The sequence below is a fragment of the Furipterus horrens genome, unplaced genomic scaffold (genome assembly GCF_987537825.1).
Source record: "Furipterus horrens unplaced genomic scaffold, mFurHor1.1.pri manual_scaffold_3, whole genome shotgun sequence".
NCBI classification, from domain to species: Eukaryota; Metazoa; Chordata; class Mammalia; order Chiroptera; family Furipteridae; genus Furipterus; species Furipterus horrens.
This window is the reverse complement of record NW_028327173.1, coordinates 30,483,721-30,505,444: the sequence shown is the minus strand read 5'-3', so window position 1 is coordinate 30,505,444 and position 21,724 is coordinate 30,483,721. Positions and strand designations below refer to the sequence as shown.

Here is a 21,724-nt window from a genome sequence, read left to right as displayed (position 1 = left end):
GTTTCTTCATTCTGTACTGGTTGATTATTTCTTTCTTTCTTATGTTCAAAATCATTGACTTGGCTTTTCTAATGCGTGACTGCACTTTGCGCTGGCTGGTCACAGCCACCGCCTTGCTGCCACCGCCACCGCCATAGCTGTCACATTGCGTCCTCTCAGCCCCGGCTCCGCCCCTCCTACCTGTCTGGATGAGTATTGCTTCTTTATATGTTTGTTAGACTTCCATGCAATTCAATTTTCTGGTAGTTCTGGTTGTTTTTTTGTGTTGAGGTAGATATAATACTTCTTATGGTCGTGGAAGGAGGCAAAGTGTGTCTACCTACGTCTCCATCTTGGCTGGAAGTCTAGTCAGGGTTTTATTATGAATTTTTTTTCTTTTTTTCTGAATTCATTTATTGAAGTCAAATTTTCGGAAACAAAGGATTTATTTGTATTTTAGAAGCGCTCGCCATAAGATGAAATTTTAAAATACCTCTTAATGTATTGAAAATATGTTCTTATTTGTAGATACTTTAGAATCATAGAATGCTACAGTTACAAGGTCATTTAGTCCAGCCCCTTATACTTTAGATAACAATACTGAAAGTCAAGTAAGAGAGGTTTGCTCCATATTGTGTATATAATTAGGGACAGAGCTTGGCCTTTTCCATTAGTTCGTTCTTTCTACTTTTCCGGAACACATTGTTCAACTGGCAGATGTTTATCAAATCTCCTCCTCTGGTCAAACCACTCTTTTGGTATTTAAGGGGATACTCGATGCCGGAAATTGTATCAAAGAGGTTATTAGCCTTGGTAGAAGATAATATTATGTATAAGAAGATTAACAAACAATAGCAAAAATATCAGGATACTGAACAATTATGGCCAACAATTCTAAAACTTCAGTGGAGGTATCAATCTCTAGGGACTGAGGTGGTCAAGAAAATTAGTAGGAAAATTTAAACTTAAAGGATGGATTTGGGTTAGATATGGAAAGCAATATGAGAAGCTGAATCCTGTGTGGGGAGAATGCTGTGAGCAAAGGCGTGGAGACAGAGTGTACAAGGCTTGTATAGGAACAGTTTGGCCCAAATGGAAGATTCCTTCTGGCGAGCACTAGGAGATAAGGATGAAAAATTAAGTTGGTACAGAAAACCTTGAATACCAGGAAATTATTAAAGACTTTTTGAGGAGGGAAATGATGGTTCAAACTTAGGATTCTGGAAAGATAATCTGATAGCAGTAAGCAAGATAGATTTAAAGTATAAAACCTGGAAAGTATCACAGAATTGTATTGTTAAATTCACAAGACTTCAAAGGGTGAAGGGATTGTGTCCTCTGAATTGCAGAAAGAACTAATTGTGGTTATCTATTATGTGAAACAAGGGACCTTACTCATTTATGCATCCATCAAGCACTGATGTTTGTGCTTTGCTCTGTATTAGAGCTGTCAGGCTTAGACAGTAAGTTCTTAGAAACTAGTCATCTTTCTGTAGTGAGAAGTAGAGAGTGGCAACTGTCTCTTGCTTTCTCTTTAACCTTCCCAATAACTAGTTTATGGCTCCGTATGGTGGGCCATTAGTAAATGCCTTAATCCCAGTGCCTGCCAAAAAGAGCAGGATCAGGCATGATGGAAGAAGAGAAGATGGACATAAACAGAGGTAAGGTGAAAATGAAGAGTGGATGGAGGTGTATTTTGCCCTCAGAGCTGTTGAGTTCAGGGTCTTGGGTAAGCACTGGGCCATGAAGACCAGTTCTTCTGGTTTCTTAAGATTAGGTTGCATTTTTGTTTGTTGGCAGGTGTTTTCCCTCCATTCTTCTAACTTGTAATCTACACCCCAGTGATTCAGGATCTTTGTAGTACAGTTGTAATAGGGCAGCAGATTGCATAAATAAGCAATAAAATGTTCTTCGCCCCATTCTTATGACCCTTCTGGGGCATTGTGCTCCTCCTGGCTTCAGTGAGATGGTCAGTAAAAGCAAATTAGATTCAGATTTTTTAAACACCTTTGAATATGAAAATCCAATACTCTCTGTCCTTTTTTTAACTGAATTTCCAAAGTTGGGGGCTAATTCCTGTTGGGCAAACACCAAAGTTTTCTTTAAAAAAGGCCTTTGTGTATACATCTAGAAGAGCCAGGCACCTCTTGTTTTAAATTTGTTGTTGTTGTTTTCTTACTTTTATAGTGGTTGTAGGAGAAAAAGGACAGTGATGATGGAATGTACGTCCATTTGTTTTCTCCCTTTCTTGAGAGAGGATGAAGTGTTTGCTTTAATGCAAGATAATGTTCTGTTTTGTTGGGCCTCAGGCATATTTGGTCCTAGAGAGTGAGACAGTGTAAGACGCTTGTTGAAATAAGAATCCTGTATAGTCGGGTACAGAGGCAGGCTCCCCAGCAAGCTATCTAGTCATCAGGTAGCATTGGTAAGTTGACTCCAATGGACCCAGATTCTTACTACCTCAGTGCATTTGGTGAAAGCAGAAAAGCTTCCCCAGATGTGTAATTGTTGCATTACTGACTTGGAGAGGCATTGCATGTAGCAGGAAAGCACTTTGCTGGCAGAAAGAACATGGTACTGGAAATTCAAGTTCAGAGAATTTGAAATTTAGTCTTGAGACAAACCAGCTGTATGACTTTGAGCAAGTCACTTTGCTTCTCTCAGCCTCAGTTTTCCCAACTAAAATTGACTTAGTTCTTTAAAGACCACCCCCAGCTCTAAAATTCTTGTCTTATTTCTGAAAGACATCTGTTTTTAATGATTCGTAAGTAAAAGTTTTTCGTGCCAAATATTTAATAAGAAAATCATGTAGCTTTTCTCCAATGTTATGTTGTTTTCTTTTGAATACTAGTCAAGGTTGTTGTTTTTTTACTGGAAGAGTTAATGAAAAATTAGAACAAGCTTTTAAAGGATGTCTTTAAAAGGGAATAAAATGTTCACACATTCATCTTGGAAAGTTTAGACATTTGTGTTTGGGAAGACAAGGACTTGAATCAAACCTCAGAGATCATGGCCAGATCTGTATCCCTGGGATGAGGAGACGATGAGAAATGGGTTTACACTCTTGATTATTTTCCCAATGGTGTGGAAAGTCTTGAAGTCCTATTTATCTAAATTAGTATCCCCATGGCTGCAAACCAGCCATGAAGTGCTGAAGTACTTCTCTAATTTCACAGTTTTGCAGGGGAGGAGCGCAGAGGGACTTGTGAATGTCAGGATTCAGAACTTCTCCCGATCTTGTTCAGCGTATTCTTACCTTTCTATGCTTTTAACTCTCACTTCTGTAAAGTCATATGGATAGGCTGTTTGTAAAAGAACTCCCATGTCAGCATCCTTAAGCCTGTTCCCTAAGCCAATTTTTGACCGTTTCGGCACTTCTGCAGTACAAATCAGGTTGCCACTCAGCTTTGCTTCTTACTAGTTTAGGTTTCCACCTTCTTAAACATGCTAAATCTGTTCCAACGCCCTTCTGCCCTGCAGCTTTCAAAATGCTGCTGTCCTCTCTCTTCCTGATCTTTGTCCTTAGGGGTTATGCCTTTTTTAAAACAGCAACACCATTTACTGTCACTTTAATGAGCTTTCAAAAGGGATAGGGCATAAATAAATAAATAAATAAATAAATAAATAAATAAATGAAATAAATGAAATGAAGTCGCTGTAAAAAAAAAGAAAAAGAAGGACTAGCGCTTTATGTCTGTGTTTAATCTGCTATCTTTACCAAGAACCCTGCTTTCTTCATTTCTGTCCCATTATATCTTTCAATCCCTCACCAACTTTTCTCCCTCCTCTGTCTTCTTTCTCTCCCTCATTTTTTTCTTTATCCAATTTATACTCTATGGTATATTATTTAAGGCATTTCCCTCCATATCCTCACTCATAGTCCTTTTGCTCTATCTCCTTTTATAGATATCAACTTTGGATTACTTTAAAATCTACTTTGTCTACTTCTACATCTGTTCTATTAAAGACTTAATGAGAAATATTATGCAATGTTGTGAACTGACACCACTATAAATTAATGGTTCCAATCTTAGCCAAGCCCTCAGACCACTCCGCATCCTTACCCCTGTCCTGGACCACCTTCCCACGTCTCTCAGCAACCATTCTCAACCATTACCCCTTTCCTGTCTCAGAGAACAACCCAGCCTCCTCCTTCTGCAAGGAAATCCTAACTACCAGATACTGAGTTCCCCAGCATACTGACCCTAACCATGATTTTACCTTTACTCAGACCCACCGTCAGTTCCTTTTCTTTAGCCTTCGAGGAGTAAGGTTTCTGTCCTCCCATTCAGGACTTATGTCTTACCCCATTCTCCTCTGCCTCCCCAGAAACATTGCTCCATCAGTATTTTTTTTAAGATTTATTTATTTATTTTTTAGAGAGAGGGAAAGGGAAGAAGAAAGAGAGGGTGAGAAACATCATCAGTGTGGGAGAGAAACATTGATTGGTTGCCTTTCGCTCGCCCCCAACTGGGGGCGTGGCCTGCACCCCAGGCATGTGCCCTGACTGGGAACCAAACCAGTGACCTTTTAGTTCCCAGGCTGGCGCTCAATCCACTGAGCCACACCAGCCAGGGCGCTCTATCCAGTACTCTCCAGAATTTTCAACTTTGCTGTCTACTACTTCTTTCTCCTACACCTATAAGCACATATTGCTTATAGGATGAAGCACAGATTCCTAAGGCTGTCAAGTCATCTAACCATGCTTACCCCTCCAGCCTTTTATTTCACCATTTCCCCAGTGCTACTCTATACTCAGCACTGTACCATAGAGCTATGGAGAGTTGCTTCTAGTTCTCTGACCTCTGCATTCCTTTTTACACCTCTGTCCTTTTGCTTTCACCATCCCTAGCACTTCTTCAGCCAAAGTTACCCTTTTCTCCCTGGCTGAATACCTGCTCATCTTTCAAGACTCAGCTCATATAGCGCTTCTCTGTGAAACTTTTCTGACCCTTTTCCTGCTTGGCAGAATTGAAAACTGACCCTTCTTCCTTTGTGCTCTCCTACATATTGTAGAGATTTCTAGCTAACATCTATAACCCTTTATTGCTCTGGACTATAAGTTACATGAGGACAGTGATTGTATTTTATTTGTCTTTATAACCCTATGGTTTAATATGTGACCTAACATAGTAAGAGCCCAGTAAATTTGTTGGAAGAGGCTATTAATGGAGCCAGAGTGTCATCTTGTGTTTGAATGTACTCTGGCATGGAGTTTCTGTGGGCAGAGCTGAGTGAGACCTTTTAATCTTGTATATTGGAGAAGGGGCTGAAACAGCATCATTCCTATGCATTCGTTTGGTCAAAGCAGTGTCAAGGACAGCCCAGATTCATGGGGGAGGAAAATAAACTCTACCTCTTGATTGGAGGAGCTGCCAAGTCAGTTTATAAGGGGACATGGGACACTCTGGCCAGGTGGCTCAGTTGGTTGAGGATCACCCTGTACACCAAAAGGTTGCAGGTTTGATCCCCAATCAAGACACATACCTAGGTCGGGGTACATATGGGAGGCAACCAATTGATCTCTCTCTCTCTCTCATCAATTTAAAAATATATCCTCGCCCTGGCTGGTATGGCTCAGTGGATTGAGTGCTGGCCTGCAAACCAAAGGGTCACCAGTTTGATTCACAATCAGGGCACATGCCTGGGTTGCAGACCAGGTCCCCAGTTGGGGGTGTGCAAAAGGCAACCACACACTGATGTTTCTCTGCTTCTCTTTCTCTCTCCTTTCCCCTCTCTTTAAAAAAAAAAATATATCTATATATATATATAGATATATATATAGATATATATATTCAGGTGAGGATTTTTAAAAATTAAAAATAAAGGGATGTGGGATAGGGTGGCAATGTAGTATACCAACATGGGTGCTCATGTACCGTTGGTTGTGAGACTGTCAAAGCCGGAACTCTGTCTGGCGACTGAGGGCAGGTATAGACAGGCCTATTATGCAGACAGGCTAAGGACTTCCATGAAGATGCTTTAAAAGCCAGTGATCTTTGTGGTTACACAGTAAATGCTTATCCTTGGATCTTTTCCAGTATTTATTTCATATATACATTCCTTGTTTATTGTAAAATAGTATTACTAATAAGAATTATTAATAATTATTATAATTATTTCTCCTATTGGTTTTGTTAACTTGCCCTAAAAATTGGTACCCCTGCTTTTGAGATCATAAAAACATACTTTATTTCCATAAAAGTTTTAAGCATTACAAATTTGCCCTGCCAGGTGGCTCATTTAGTTAGAGCATTGTCCCATACACCAAAAAGTTGGGGGTTCGGTCCCTGGTCAGAGCGCATATGGGAAGCAACCAATTGATATTTCTCACATTGATGTTCTCTCTCTCTCTCTCTTTCTCTCCCTCTCTGCCCTCTTCCCCTCTCTGTAAAATCAATAAACATACTAAAAAATAAATAAATAAGCATTACATATTCTAATTCTAAAATCTATAACTTACTCTTTTAAAAATAGGTTTATACTGATGATTTTCAGAGGGGAGAAGGTTTGGGGCGCTGGGTGAAAAGGGTGAAGGGGTTAAGAAGTAGTCACATTGATGCTTCTCTCCCTTCCTCTCTCTGAAAACAATGAAAAAATGTCCTCAGATGAGGATAAATAAATTAGTTAAATAACCCAAAGATGTTCTTTATGTTCCTGATGGCTTATATTGTCTTAGATGTCTTAGTCTTTTGTATCTTTTTCCATTTCAGATCTTTTCTAAGATTGTTCTCTTTTCTTCTCCACTCCTTTTTCCATTTCCTTTTTAATAATAGACCACTTAAAAAGCACCTTTAAAATTCTTTTTATGTTAGTTGAAGAGAAGAAAGAAAAACCTGTAGGAGCTTCACAGTGAACTTACAGACTTTTATATCATTTCTCTGAACTTTTTATTTTATCTTTGAAAGGATTCTTATGAATTTTTCACATACTTTTTTAATTGTAATGGATTCTTTTCTATGGTTGGTAAATTATGTTCTAAATTATTTTACAAACATAATATTATAAGTATTTCTAATTGTCTTATTCACTTCTATTTACTAATTTCTTACTTTATGTTATACAAATCCTAAACATCTCTGGCTCAGAACAATCAGCCCGAATTTTACTGGTGTTCTTTGAGGTTTTTTGGGTTTGTTTATTTTGTTTTGTTCTAAAATATCAATCCTTATTTCTCATATCATTCAAAAATAATAAAGCAAAATAAAGAAACCACCTTTTTGGCAACTTAAATACCATTAGTTTCCCAATCCCAAGATTTACATTTAGTACAAATTTAATATGAAAGAAAAAAATCTCTGAATTGCCCATCTCTATTTCTTCATTGTATTTCATATTTGTAGCTAAAGCTTTAGCCTTGAGTATTCTAACTAAATTTTTGGAACATTATTTCTTAAAAATGGAAGAATTTGTTTTACCTGCTTTATTAGGATGAGAGTAAAAAGTTGGAAAAAACTTATAAACTATAAAATGCTATAAGAATGTTAGATGTTAGGGGTTGATAACAGTGTAGAAGATGATTCAAATTTGTAATTCATTCCTTTCCTGGCTATATAATACAACTTGACCTCTGGTATAAAAATTAGAATAATGTATCTTATTTTCATGAGGTAGTCATGAGGATTAAATGAATATAGGTAGATGTGTCGAATGTTTCTTCTTTTTTTTTTTTTTTTTTTTTTTTTTGCCTTTTTTAAAATCGTTATTTTACAGTTGCTCTCCCCTGCCCCACCCACCCCACTCCAAGATGTGTTGAATGTTTCAAGGAATTTGTAAACCAAGGGACTGAACAGGAGAGTGCAAACTTTTTAAATTGGTTAGATCAAGGGAAAGAATTATTGTTGTGGACTTCAGGTGAAACCCTGGTACCACAAGGTAACTACATTTATATTTGCAAAATTTTATTTCCTGAAGAATTTTGTTAGAAGTCAAGAATCCCAGAAAGTTAGGATTGGGAAGAACTTTCTCCTTTCTTCTTCACCCTCGCTATATATATTCATGGGCTTGTGTGAGGGGGTGTGTGTTGTGGTTGTGGGATACTAGGTCTGATTCCTCTGTTGCTCTTTTGGAAGCATTTTGTTTCCCCTTCTCCCCAAGAATGGAAGTCTGGGGTGGTGCCCCTTAACTTACTTGATGAAGCACTTCCCATGAGAATAATTTTCCTTAAAATAATAAACCAGTCAAAGCAAAGTAACACAGAGTAGAAGAAAGATGGCAACCAGGCAGCTATGATTGGAATCTTCATTTTCCACCCTTCTTTCCTCCTCTTCCTCAGCTGTCTGTTTTTATTAAATAAAATGACCTTGGACATTCTAAGCATGACATGTCTTAAGGCTGCAACCAAAATGGCAAACTAAAATAGACGGCAACCAGGCAGATACCTTAATTTGGCCTTATTTATCCATTTGTTTACTTATTTAACAATTATTTATTAAACACTCTGTGTGAGATAAAATGCTAAGTGCTCAGTCTATAAAGCTAAGTCTCTTCCCTCAGGGAATTTTTGGTCTAGTGGACTAAAAGTGGCTGCTATCTCAGTGTATAAGTTACCTGATATGGGTGGGCATGAATGTGAGAGCACAAACTTGGGTGAAGGTTTCCTGGAGGAGGTATAACTGGGGAAAGTCCTGATGAATAAATAAATAAGAGTGGGAATTAGGAATATTCATAGAATTTTACTTCATCTTCTAGGACAATGGAGTAATACACGCCAAATCCTGGAGGAAAACTTAGCCACAGTGTGGCCTACAGGAAGTGAGGCAGAAGCAGGAAAAGGCTAGTGACAAGATTTGGGGGTAGGAGTGATAGAGTAGAAGGTGGCTTGTCAGTGATTTGATGGCTTATTGATTTTGGTTTAATGTCTTTAGAAGCCTAAAAGCCTCATAAATTGTGAAATAGGATTTGTATAAAGAGAAGACCTTTTCTGTGGTTGGCTCAGAGCTGATATCCACCACGCTGGTCTCCTCAGAGTGGGGTATAGGCAGCATGGCTCTTACAAACTTTCTAATGCCTACAACCTAATAATAGGATAGAACCTATGTTACCTGATTGTGAGCCCCTTCTGTCTTTTCTTTTTGCAGGCACCCTAGAATACGTTTCCACACAGGCCTTGTGGACGCCCATCTCTACTGCATGAAAAAATACGTTGTGGACTTCCTAATGGAAAATGAGTAAGAAAGAGGGAAATAGAGTCAGACCCACGGGGCTTCAGTTACCATGTGACTTTGTTTAAAAGTTTTAAACCTTGATAATGTTATGTAACCAGTTTCTAAAATAACACTATTTTTACCTATGTTCTAAAAATGAAATTATATTATCAATATACTATGATTTTCATCTGTACCGCGGAGTCCCCCACCTGTATTTTTGGGACCTGTGTTGTAATAAATCAAAAAATATTTTTAGACTTCCTGCCAAGATAGAGGCCTAAACAGACACGCTGCGTCTCCCTCGACAACTAAGGGGGAATACAACTATCTCAGAATTAGAGACAACTAGAAGTTCCAGAAAATCGAGCTCTGCATAGGACCGGCACCTCTCTAGCTGTGGCCCTGGCCGTCGTTCCCAGAGTGGGTGGGTTTATGGATGTTTTAAGACCGTGGGGGCCCTTTAAACAAGTGGACTCTATTGAGAGACCAGCAGTTTCTGCCTCCGCCCCAACCTCCACTGGTTTGCACAGTCAGAAGCAATGAGGCTTCATTTTCCCTGGCGCTGGAACCATGAGCTGTGCAGTCCGGTCTGGTGCTGGGAGCGCTCCCCAGGTGTCCCTCCCTACCCTTTAAACCATGTGACTGTGCTTTCCGCTGGCCTGCCGCTGCCTCCGCTGCTGCCGCCTCTCCACCGGCTCCATCACTCCTGCCTGTCTGGATGAGAATTTCTTCTTTAAATCTTTGTTTGTTGGACTTTCATGCAGCTCGATTTTCTAGACCTTCTGGTTGTCTCTAGTTTTGAGATAGTTGTATTCCCCCTTAGTTGTGGAGGGAGACGCAGCGTGTCTGTCCAGGCCTCCATCTTGGCTGGAAGTCCTGAGACTTTGCTTCTTAAATGGCAAAGAAATGCACTGCCAAGATTAGACAGTGATCCAGGACCTGTGTGCCAGTTACCAGTCTGGGCTGTCTGTATTCCAAAACTGGAGTTAACTCTTGGCCATTTAAGGGTTTATTTTTTATTCCCAAATGAATATGAAGTCTTGTGAAATAGGCTCTGTCCTTGATGTGCTAGGAGGGAATGTATTAGTAGAGATCATGATTTCTTTTTTAAACTATTATGGAAAATTTCACACAAATATAAAAGTAGAGAAAGTAATATAATGAACTCCCATGGAGCCATCACACAGCTTCAACAATTATCAGTTCATAGTCAGTCATGTTTTATATATGCTACTACCCACCTACTCACTGTCACACCAGATTATTTTAAAGCAAGTCATGATATAATTCCATTGTAATTATCTGTAAATATTTCAGTATGTATCTCTAAAATATAAACAGTATTTTTATCTTTTAAACAAAGACCTTAATGCCACTATATCTCCTAAAAAAACAAACAAACAAACAATGCTTCCTTAATACTATCAAGTAGGATCATAGCTTTTCATATCTGAATACCAGGATACTTGCATCTTGGTTGTCAAAGCTCCTTTGTAACTCAGTTGGCCACCTCCAGCAGCTGTTCCCACACCTGGTAAGTGTAGTGCAGTGGTATGTCCCTTGAGGACAAATCTGAATTTGGTGATTCTGTGGCTTCTAGCCAGAAGGTCTGCAAAACAGAACTTTCTCAGAACTCCTGTAATAGCGAATAATACAGAGCCTCAACTCCAACTGTCTCCCCGTCTCAAGATTTGTTCAGAATACCCTATGTCTTTGTTCCCCCATCTATCCATCTCAGAGTTTTTGGGAATAAAGGCATTATATTGAAAATTGATACATTTCAACATATTAGGAAAAAGTAAGGACACAGCAGGACAAATTTGAATAGTACTCAAGGGAGATTTTTTATTCCCAGCTGGAAGAGTAGAGGACTTGTCTCAAACTTGTGGGAGACAGAATCGAATAGGTTGCTAGGAGCAGCCTGTAGAAGCCCTGAAAGCTGAGCAGGGAGTTCAGATCTTTAGGCGGGATAGTCCCATATAGAATGAGCAATGATGTAACCTGGCAGGGAAACATAGATGATGGTGGGTGTGAAAGAGACTCCTTCAAGGTAAATTGGAGTTATTTATAATCATCTGGTTATGGAGTGATGGTTCTTTAGGCATGGAAAGGAAAACAATCTAGGAGCTGCAACTTCAAGAAAAGACTGCTATAGCAATCCTTCGTTACTTTTCACCTATGAAAGTTAACATATTGTGCCTTGTGCCTTTTTAGCTGTTTCCACATTAATTCTTCCACCAAAATTCTTTGCAGTTAGATACCTACCTGGATTAGTAAGGCATTCAATATACAGGAATGGGCAAAAGGAGATTTATAGTTGTATGTGAAACACAGTTTATTCTTATATTCGTCGTCGTCGGCAGCCGTCCCTCTCGAGAGACGATGGTGTAGCTTCTTAAGAGTCTATCTGCACCGCCGAGAATGGCTGTGCAGTCCGACTCGGGAGTGACACGGTATCTGTCTCCTCCCGTGTTGAATCGACATCTTGCAATGACGCTGGAGTGTCCTCTCCAGTGGAGCTGAAGCTACAGAGCCTGGGCAGGGTGATATGGAGGGTCTGCTGTTGCCCATGCAGCAGACACCCCCCCCCTCTCTTCGCAGCTGAAGGGTCCAAGGGAAAGACGGAGTCGATACAGCTTGGGTTCAGGTGCGCCGCAGGAGTTGCCGGTGTTGACTACAACGTCAAACCGCCTTAGGGACTCCGGCTCCGGATTTTCTGTCGGGGTTTACTCCCTTAGCCTTTCCCCTGAAGAGGTATGCCGCAAGGCAGCGGAGGTTTTTTGGAGTCAGAGTTTTCCTTCTCTGATGTGCCCTGACTGGAAGATCGAACCAGCGACACTTAGCGACGCTCAATCCACTGAGCCAAACCAGCCAGGGCCTATTCTTATATTATTATTTATTAATTATTGTATTATTTTCCAAATGAACAACTGTAAACCTACTTTTGCCCACCCCTGTATGTTTGGTGAATGGAAGGAAAGGCAATGTAGTGACTGTTTAAATAGCAGAAGCGCTTTGGTACAGGAGCAGCGAAAAAGAGATGAGGATTTCTGCAGCTGACTAAGTAAAAGAATATTCTGTTTACTCTTTGCTAGGTATTCCAGTTACTTTTCAGAAAATATTTTACCAGTTTATCCTCTGACTCCCTTTTATGTCTTAAAAATATTTTTATATTTTTTGAACATTTATATCTATTTAGGATATTACTCTTTTGTCCTATTTATAGCAATTATTTTGCCTTTTTAATTTGGTGGAGTTGTTTGTTTACTGCTGATTGTCAAATCTGTTGCTCTCCTTTGTGATTTCTTTTTTCTTAGGAGCTTACAATTTCATGAGGCAGGTGTTTCTGGGAAGGCTGTATCTAAGTGGGAAGGGAGAGAGTGAGTGGCCCAGGCCAGCGGCATTGAGTGGATCCAGCTGCTGGTCTTCAACCCAAGGTCAGGACATTCAGAATGGTTCACAGTGGCCTGTCCCAGTTCTTAGCACAGCTTTGAGCTGGCTCTGCTTTGAGTAGGAAACAGGAAGAGTAATGCTGGCCTCCATTATGCTGCTAAGTCAACTGCATTATAGGACTTGACCTAATGTTGAATGCCAGCAAGGGCAGGTGGGAACTGGCCAGACCACTTCATGTCCTCCCCTCCTATCACTGCCTCAGCTCCTAAAGGGTTCTGCCTAAAGGGGCTGCATGCCAGGGCTTGTTTGCTTGCCTCTTGCAATGACAGTTCTGTTTGGCCCATAATGTAAATCTTATGCCTCTGAAATCCCCCAGCCGGCTATGCTTTGTCATTTCTTCAAAGGGAACTGACTTGTTTTCCACCAGATGGGGCCAAGGAACATTTGCTACAAACACTGGTTTGATACATTAAAAGGGGAGAAAAAAAGAGCTAAGAGTAAATGTTTCATTCTGTTGTATTCATATGGAAATTTTTAATCTCCATCAAATGATCAGAAGAAAAATCACATTGAAATTCAATACAAGAGCTTGCAGCTTACACAGAATTTTTCAAAGATGTTTGACTTGATCCTTTAAAAATGACAAAAACCGTGAACTGTGTAGCTCCAGGGTTCATAATTTTGCTTATGCTCCTCAGCCTCTGCCTCTCTCTTGCCTTCCTACCTACACTCCATCTGTGTGGTCCTCTGTCAGCCTGCAGAGCTTCTTTGAATCGGGGGACACGCATTAGCCATCAGGTTTACAGAGCTGTTTTTAGTCTTGTTACTGGTCTCCCTGACTTCCGTCTCCTTATTCCAGGCCTATTTCCACTGCTACCAGAATTCTTACTAAGAAATAAAACTGAAGCCCTGGCTGGTGTGGCTCAGTGGATTGAGCATCGGCCTGCGAGCTAAGTGTCGCTGGTTCGGTTCCCAGTCAGGGCACATGACTAGGTTGCACGGCAGGTCCCCATGTTAGGGGCGCAAGTGAGAGGCAACCACACAGTGATGTTTCTCTCCCTCTCTTTCTCCTTTCCCCTCTCTCTACAAATAAATAAACAAACAAACAAACAAACAAACAAAAAAAAGAAATAAAACTGATCTTGTCATTTTCCTCCTGGCTCCTTACTACCTAATCAGCCTCATTTCCTTCTACCCTTCTCCTTAAATTCATAAGCAGGCTACTGTCCACTGGATTATGAATTCCTTGAAGTCAGAAACTGTATATTTCCAAGGCCTAGCACAGTTACTGGCATATTAATTGATGCTTGTTAAACGCTAAATAAATTAATGAGTGATTTAAAATTCTAACAAGTTCACAGTGTGAGAGAGAAAATTAAAAATTATGTGCTAGTCTCTCATCCCTCTGTGCTTTCATTTCCTTTGCTGGGTATAAATCAAAAGCAAATTCACTATACTAAGAATCAGGTCTCCTCTTCCCTGTTACAGATGTCTAGTCATTTAGACCCTAAAGCCTATCTCAATACCCATCAGGAAGCACTGTGCTTCCCAAGATCCAAAAAGACCAAATGAAGGGTAGTTCTAAAGCCCTTGGCCAGAGTTACTTACTGCTTGTAATGTGATGTAAAAACAGTGCTGAAATATTTTTGCCTCTGAAAGTTCTTTATACATTGATCATTGATCTTATTTTCTGTAAGTACTGTCCTAGCCAGCAATTGTCAACTGATATGCCACAAGAATTTTTAAAATGTACAATACCTGACTAGTCAGTGGCACTGACCTCTTTTCCCTTAAATTGTCAAATTTAAAAATGACAACAGCCAACACAACAAGAGCCGTCCAGTGTGAATGAATCAAAATTTTACCTAATTTTTTTGTCAGATTAGCAAAAACATTTTTTGGTGTGCTGCAGAATTTTAGTAATTAGTTTATGTGTGCCATGAGATAGAAAGGGTTGAAAATTGCTGTCCTAGGCTAATCTGACTACAGAAAAGTAAATTGAAGTTAACTTTGTTGTAGAAATTCTTCAATAGCCATTTGTAAATAAGTACAACTGTTGTAATATGAGGAAGCCCACTCTTAAGTAGATGGAAGGATGAAATGTACTTATTTGGATGGAAGTACTTATTCATTAAAATGGATTTTAAATTTACAGAATCTAAATCAACAGAAGCTAAGAAAAAGTGGGAGACAAGAAATTTAAGAATGGCCTAGAATCGTAGGATTCGATAATTAGTAAAGAACAAAAGAATCTCCCATAGTCCCTTTACTGTGGGGAAGTATAAAGCAGAAATCTAGTATACAGTCTTTGAATAACACAGCTGTTATTATTAGAAAAATAGTCATCGCCAAACAGATTAAAAGAGAAAAAAATATGATGAGTTCCATGGATGAAAAAAAAAATTTTTTAATAAAATTCAATACCCATTCATTGGTGAAAGCTCTTAACAAATTAGGAATAAAAGAACTTTCTTTATCTGATAGAATATATACAAAAAAAGCCTATAACATGTGCCAACTATTAGCTATAATGCATGAAGACCATTACCTACACAAAGAAGACAATCAATAAATGGTAGCTTTGATGATGAAAATAATACTACAGCAATCACCAGTCTAAAAGATAAAATATTAGAAGAATTCTTTTTGAAATCAAGAAAAAATATGGATGACTGCTATCAGTGCTTCTATTTATCATTACATTGGAGGTCTTAGCCAATATGGTAAAACAGGGAAAATAAAATATGTAGCGATTAGAAAGGGAGAAAGAAAATTGTTTTTATAGTTGGCATGATTGTCAGAATCTACAGATAAATTACTAGAATTAATAAGATTTTTAGCACAGCAGTTGGCTGTAAGATCAGAATAAAGAAAAGCTGAATTTCTATAAACCAACAATAAGAAGAAAATAACTGCATAAAAGATACCATTTATAATACCAAGAAAAAAATATACAATGCTGCCCTGACAAGCGTGGCTCAGTTGGTTGAGTGTTGTCCCGCAAAGTGAAAGATCGCCAGTTTGATTCCCAGTCAGGGGCGAGAGGCACCAATGGATGTTTCTGTCACACTCGATGTTTCTCTCTCTCTTTCTCCCTCCCTTTCCCTCTGTCTAAAAGTAAATAAATAAAATCTTTTAAAAAATATATGTGTGTGTGCGTGTATATAAACACACAATACTTAGGATTAAGTTAACAAAGCCTTTTATGGAGAAAATTTTTTAAAAGATTGTATTTCTTTATTTTTAGAAAGAGGGGAAGAGAGAGAAAAAGAGAGGGAGAGAAACATCAGTGCGTGGTTGTCTCTCACATGCCCACAACTGGGGACCTGGCCCGCAACTCAGGCTTGTGCCCTGACTGGGAATTGAACTAGCGACTCTTTGGTTCACAGACTGGCACTCAATCCACTGAGTCACCCCAGGCAGGGGGAGAAAGATATTTAGACAACTTTTTTCAAAAGATCAAAGCATTTTGTCTTCTCATGGGTTATTGCCAGTTAAGAGTCAAAGCACCATGTTAAAATACACATACATACACATGTGTGCACACACATGCCATGTAGATGGGGCTGTGGGAAAGAATTTTTTCTGCATAGATTATGGGAAGGGAGTCCCAGATTCAGTACGCTACCCGCCTTCCTGCAGCCTAAAGCTGATGGAGCACTTGGATCCACTGCTTCTCCAGAACTGCCAGGTTTACGCCACTCATGACCTCTAGCAGTCCCAAGGTGGCGTCACAAGGAAGAAATTTGGCTTTTCCTTGGACGCCCCAAGTTTTAGAGCCCAACAGGATCCAGGCAGTCAGATTTCTCATACTTGACCATTCTTTTTCCCTAGGTCAATCACTTCCATCCGAAGTGAACTGATTCCCTACCTAGTAAGAAAACAGTTTTCCTCAGCTTCCTCACAACAAAGACAAGAAGAAAAAGAGGAGGACCTAAAGAAAACGGAGCTGAAGTCCTTAGGTTAGTGCTTGGGTTGGTACAGTAAGGTTGGGGTAGCAGTGCCTTTGGAAAGAGTGGCTGGGCTAAGGTCCTGTCTCAAGGCAACAGACTTTTGTCTAGCCCACTGGCAAGACAGGCTAGCTGATGCCGCTCCCTGAGCTCTGGGTAAGCACGGTCAAGCAGATCTTGTCTCTGTGCTCTTCAGAGACAGGCTAATCACGCTTCAGGTTCATTCTCTGGGTTCATAGCTCTGGTTTGACTGTGTTCCTCACTACACCACTTTAACTTTAAACCCTGCCCACCACTTCTCAGTTCCCCTGTTTTCTAGGCTCTGGGCAGCCCCACTCCTGACTAAACTCAGCCTCTTCTGTCAGGGGAAGAAAGGTGTACAATTATAGTCCAACCAGAGAACAAACAGACGCTTCCTTTCCAGGGCGTAGGGGCGAGGTCTGTCTTGTTTGCTCTCATATCTGTGCCTAAAAATATATATTTAAGAAATGAATCATTAGCTCTGGGATCTGAGGGAGGTTACTCAATCTTCTTTGTTTTCAAAACAGTACATTTTATTTGACCTTAGACAACATACTCCCCAATTCATCTCAGTTGTGATATGTAGATAGATTTAGGGTGCTTTTTGGTGTACTCCGTCTTCTGAACCCCAGTTTTCTTATCACAAAATAAAAGATCCTAAATGATTATCGTAAGAATTGAAAGGCTAAAGCCCAGCTATTCTGTGCTATTTCTGCCCTAGTACAACTACCAGATGTGGTGAAAGAGGCTGAAACCTGGGCACCTGCTTCTGCTACTTCATGATTTACTAGAGTCACCTATTTTGTTTTCCCTAGTAGTGCTTGGCTATTGGTCAAACTTGCTTTAGGACCTCTTTTTAAGCATTTTTGTATCATACAATACTTCAAATGTACAAGAAAGCCCATTGCCTCTTTTAATTTTACTCAGTCTTTCAGGTTTTATTTCCCCAGAGGCCATGCTGCATGGGTGAGTTCCAGCAGGAGAGGTGTGGGCTGTACCCTCTTTCAAAGCTCACTGAGTCTGTATCCCTTCTGTCATCTTTCTCACTCACTTGCTCGGTTTGGGTATTTGTTCCAAAGATATTTACAGTTTTATAAAAGAGGACAACACACTGACCTTTGCTCCCTATGATGGCTGCTGGAATGCCTGTCGAGGAGACAGGTGGGAAGACTTGTCCAGACCACAGGTGCGCTGCTATGTCCACATCATGAAAGAGGGGCTCTGCCTTCGATTGAGCACCCTGGGACTCTACATAGAAGCAAACAGACAGGTAAGGGGATGGCTTTAGAAGAGAAATCAGACAATTAGGGAGGGATAAAAAAAAAAAAAGAGAGAGAGAGAAATCATGGAAGATTCTTCTCTAGAAACAGAATGAGTCTTCTTTTTTGAAATCCTCACCCAAGGATATGTTTATTGATTTTAGAGAGAGAGGAAGGGAGAAAGAGAGATAGAGAAAGAGAAAGAAAGAAATATCGATGTGAAAGAGAAACATCAATCGCTTGCCTCCCCTGTGCGCCCCAGCGCAGGATCAAACTCACAACCTAGGTATGTGCCCTGACCAGGAATCAAACCCATAACCTTTTGGCGTACGGGACGGTGCTCCAACCAACTGAGCCACTGACCAGGGCCAGACTAAGCCTTTTGTCTTATTTCTTCATTAGGTAGACAGTGACTTGTTCAGAATCCCTTTCATTCCTAAGGTTGAGAGAGATCTGAAATGTCAGGAGAGACCATTCGGGTGCCTAGGTGCAGCAAAAGTGGCAGCAGAGGGTCTGGTCCATAGAGGCAGAGCCTCTGTGACTCCAGGGAAAGGCTAAGATCTCCAGAAAGGCTAATTTATGGCCTCTGGGTTCAGTAGCTTTCCCGTATTCTGCTCAGTGTGGGGATCTCCACAGTACTTCCTAAATATTTAAATACGTACTGCGTAATCATTACTATGGTGAGATCAACACAGGCCCACGGACAAGGCTTTCCTAAGAAGGTGAAGGAACAGAGTATAGAGTAGCCCGATGGCAAAGCCTCAAGGAGGAAATGTCTATGAGAGAGAAACGTGTGGAAACAGCATTTAAAGGGTAAGGAGTCTTGCTAACCCCTTTTTTAAACCATGAGGTTTATGAGACACACAATGAATAGCTTCTATTGAAGGGGAAGCAGTGCTGTGAAAGACAAGCCAGGTTTTAGTTTAGTTAAGGGACGCAGAGTGGGGCAGCGGAGAGGCTAGGGTTATAAGAAAACTCTTTATTGTGTAGCAGGCACAGGAGGAAGGTTCCAGGAGACAGGGTGATGAGACCATGAAAAAGGAAACAAAGCAGTAAAGGGTTGAAATGAGAATAAACAATGAGTGGCGTTCAAGGACAGCAGGGATGAGATGATGTAAAGCTTAGCTGTTGACATGGCTTCTGGTAGAACCTTGTGAAAACTGTCCGTGCAGGTGTAAGCTGGGGCATGGAATGGAGAGGCGAAGTAGAGTGATGAAAGATGTTGGAAACTGGGATTAGGATTGAGGCCCTGAAGAAGACCTAGCTCAGGCATCTTCAGGACCCATACCATATGGTTTGTGTAGCCCCAGCCCCAGACCCCAAGCTGGCCTCCACCTGGGTCGGTTATAGATCCAAGGGAATCCAGGCCAGAGAGTTGATGAAAAATCACAACTAGTCCCCTGGATAAAATTAGCCCCAATTTAGAGTCAGAGTTCTTAGAAAGCTTCCTTACTTTGACTTGTAGTTCTCTTCCTTCAATTCTATGACTTGAGTCGGTCAGACTGGTCAAACAGGTCCACGGACAGCCCGAGGCTAGAGAAGTACCCACTGGTGCGTCAGCAAGGGCTGTGCAGCAGACAGGCCTGAATGGCTTTGGCTGAAGTGTGACAGGGGAGAACCCAGGGACAGGGACTGAGGGATTAGCATTCATATTGCCAGTGGAGCCAGTCCTGGCAAGGCCACCCTCAGCCATTGTGGCCACCACACACAGTAGGATATCATATCATTCTGCCCACACTGGAGAATCACAGTGAGGCACACTCTCTGTGCCTTCTTAAAGGGTCCAGCATAAAAACTCTCCATCCTCATAACCTTTTCCGTTTTCTCATACTGGAGAGAGAATGCTGGGAACTTTCCCTTCAGCATTTTATTTTGGCTGGTGAAGAGCGTGGATGCTTTCTCTGGGTCTGTCCTGATTGTGGAATCCATCTAACATTGCTCTCATTGTCACCTCCCCCATGGCCACAGTGGTCCAGGAGATGAGCAGGAACCTAGGATAAGCTATGGTCAAGACTCAGCATGCTCCTTGCCCTCATTAGGCCTCCTCTCCCATCTCACTACCTCCCAGCATAGCATTACTTTCAGGGAGGATACTCTTAGCTCAGAAACTGAGGATAAGACCCTCTAGAAGCTGCATCAAGAATAATCCTGTCCTAGGGGAAATGCAGCAGCCTCCCCCTCTGCCTCATCCAGGCAGGAAGCTGAGGCTGAAAACTACCCACATCTGTGACTGGGCATTGGGTTCGCCCTAAGGTGCTTTCAGGTGTTTTCTGGCCTTTAATGACCAAACCTTTTTCCTCAAGGTGCCCAAATTGCTACCTATTCTTTGTCCAGAAGAATCACTGGTCCATTCATCAGCCCAGATTGTGAACAAACACTTGGTAAGTACTAGCTTGGGCAGGGCAGGTGTAGGACAGTCTCTGGGTACATTGATGCTTAGCCTCGTGAAGCCTGGCTTGTGCTCATTAGCCCCAGGGAAATCTCAACTGGGTTCTGGTTATAAAATTTCATTTTCTAGCCCAGGCGCTCTAGAATCTGCCTGGACAGGGGCTGACCCCAGCTCCACAAACCCTATAAGGAAAGTCCATTATAGTCCTGGGATCCAGATACAGGAACCCAGTTTTCCATCTCTCTCCCTCTTCTTACCCTAATTTGAGCACTCTCTTCAAGAAAGCATATTTTTATACCCAAGTTCATGAGTGTGCAAGTTTGAGTTGGTCTCAGAGTCTCAGGTATTATGTGACCTTGAGGTCCTGAGAAATACTGATGATGGTCCCTCTTCCTGAAGTGTCTCTGAGAAAATATCCTATTAGACCCCAGCTGTAGGGATCTGGGGTGTTGACTTGCAGTTGTCTGAGATGAATGGACAACGTTTTATATTCACCTTTTGCAGGTTGGAGTTGACTGCCTCATCGGGCCAGATACACAGGTTGGAGAGAAGTCATCCATTAAGCACTCGATCATTGGTTCATCCTGTGTCATAAGAGATAGAGTGACTATCACCAATTGCCTTCTAATGAACTCAGTCACTGTGGAGGAAGGGTATGTTTCCCCTTGTGCCCACCTGAGGCAAGGCCCCCGGTACCCCTTGGAGGCTTTGGGGACCAGTGTACTTGGAAAGGGCTCAGACTGGGGAAGGGAAGAAAGGGAAAAAGATGAAGGGAGGAATGGTTCCTAGGCCTTTGAGGTCTTAGTTTTGGTTCCATAATGAAATCGTCTCCAGAAGCATTTCCAGTGGCTTCTCACACTTATGACAACTGTGGTCCTGGAAGAAATTGCTCTGATATTCTACTTGATGGGATGGCCACAGTAGTGGCAATGCTGGAATGATACTATACCAATATCTAAGGGTCACCGTGCCCTGTCTCGGTGTCCAGAGCAGCCCTGAAGAAGGCAGAGGCCTAAGAGGAGTGGACGTGTGAGCCACACACTGTTGAGGGAGAGCTTCTCTGTCACAAGTTATGGAGAATATTCCCCCACTTTGAGATCCCACAGTGTCCTCAAGCCTTGTTTATGAACAGCCTGTTCTTGCAGTAAGAAAACTTGAATGATGTTTAATAGGATTCTTCCTCTGTATGGACCTCATTTCAAAGAACAGAAAAAGAACTCTAGTAAATTTAAAACATAACATTTTTTTATTTTAGAAACACCTCCCCATTTTGATCTCAGCTCAGATAGATTTCACCATTTAAGAAGAGGCTTTGCTGGCTACCCTATCAGAAGTAATCTGTCTCAATACTCTCTGTAACATCAACCTGTTTTATTTCCTTTGTAACATTTTTACTGTCTGGCCTTCTCTTGTTTACCTGTCTCTCACAAGTAAAATGTTGGTTTGAGAACCGAAGTACCTTATCTTTCTGTTTCACTGTTATATCCTGAAGACCTATGTAACTGTATTTGTTACATAAAAGAATCATAAACAATTCATAATAACTACAATATATACAATTCAAAGAAGAATGGATACAACAGG

At 40.9% G+C, this 21,724-nt stretch overlaps 1 protein-coding gene across 1 annotated transcript in view; it reads left to right on the top strand.

The window, feature by feature from the left end:
• Positions 1-21,724, top strand: part of EIF2B3 (eukaryotic translation initiation factor 2B subunit gamma) — an 89,784-nt gene that overhangs the window by 51,284 nt on the left and 16,776 nt on the right. Inside the window, exons 6-10 of the mRNA XM_090269342.1 lie at positions 9,060-9,149; positions 16,356-16,483; positions 17,572-17,762; positions 20,055-20,132; positions 20,645-20,793. Of these exons, the coding sequence (XP_090125468.1) occupies positions 9,060-9,149; positions 16,356-16,483; positions 17,572-17,762; positions 20,055-20,132; positions 20,645-20,793 (636 nt within the window). The remainder of the gene's footprint in view (positions 1-9,059; positions 9,150-16,355; positions 16,484-17,571; positions 17,763-20,054; positions 20,133-20,644; positions 20,794-21,724) is intronic.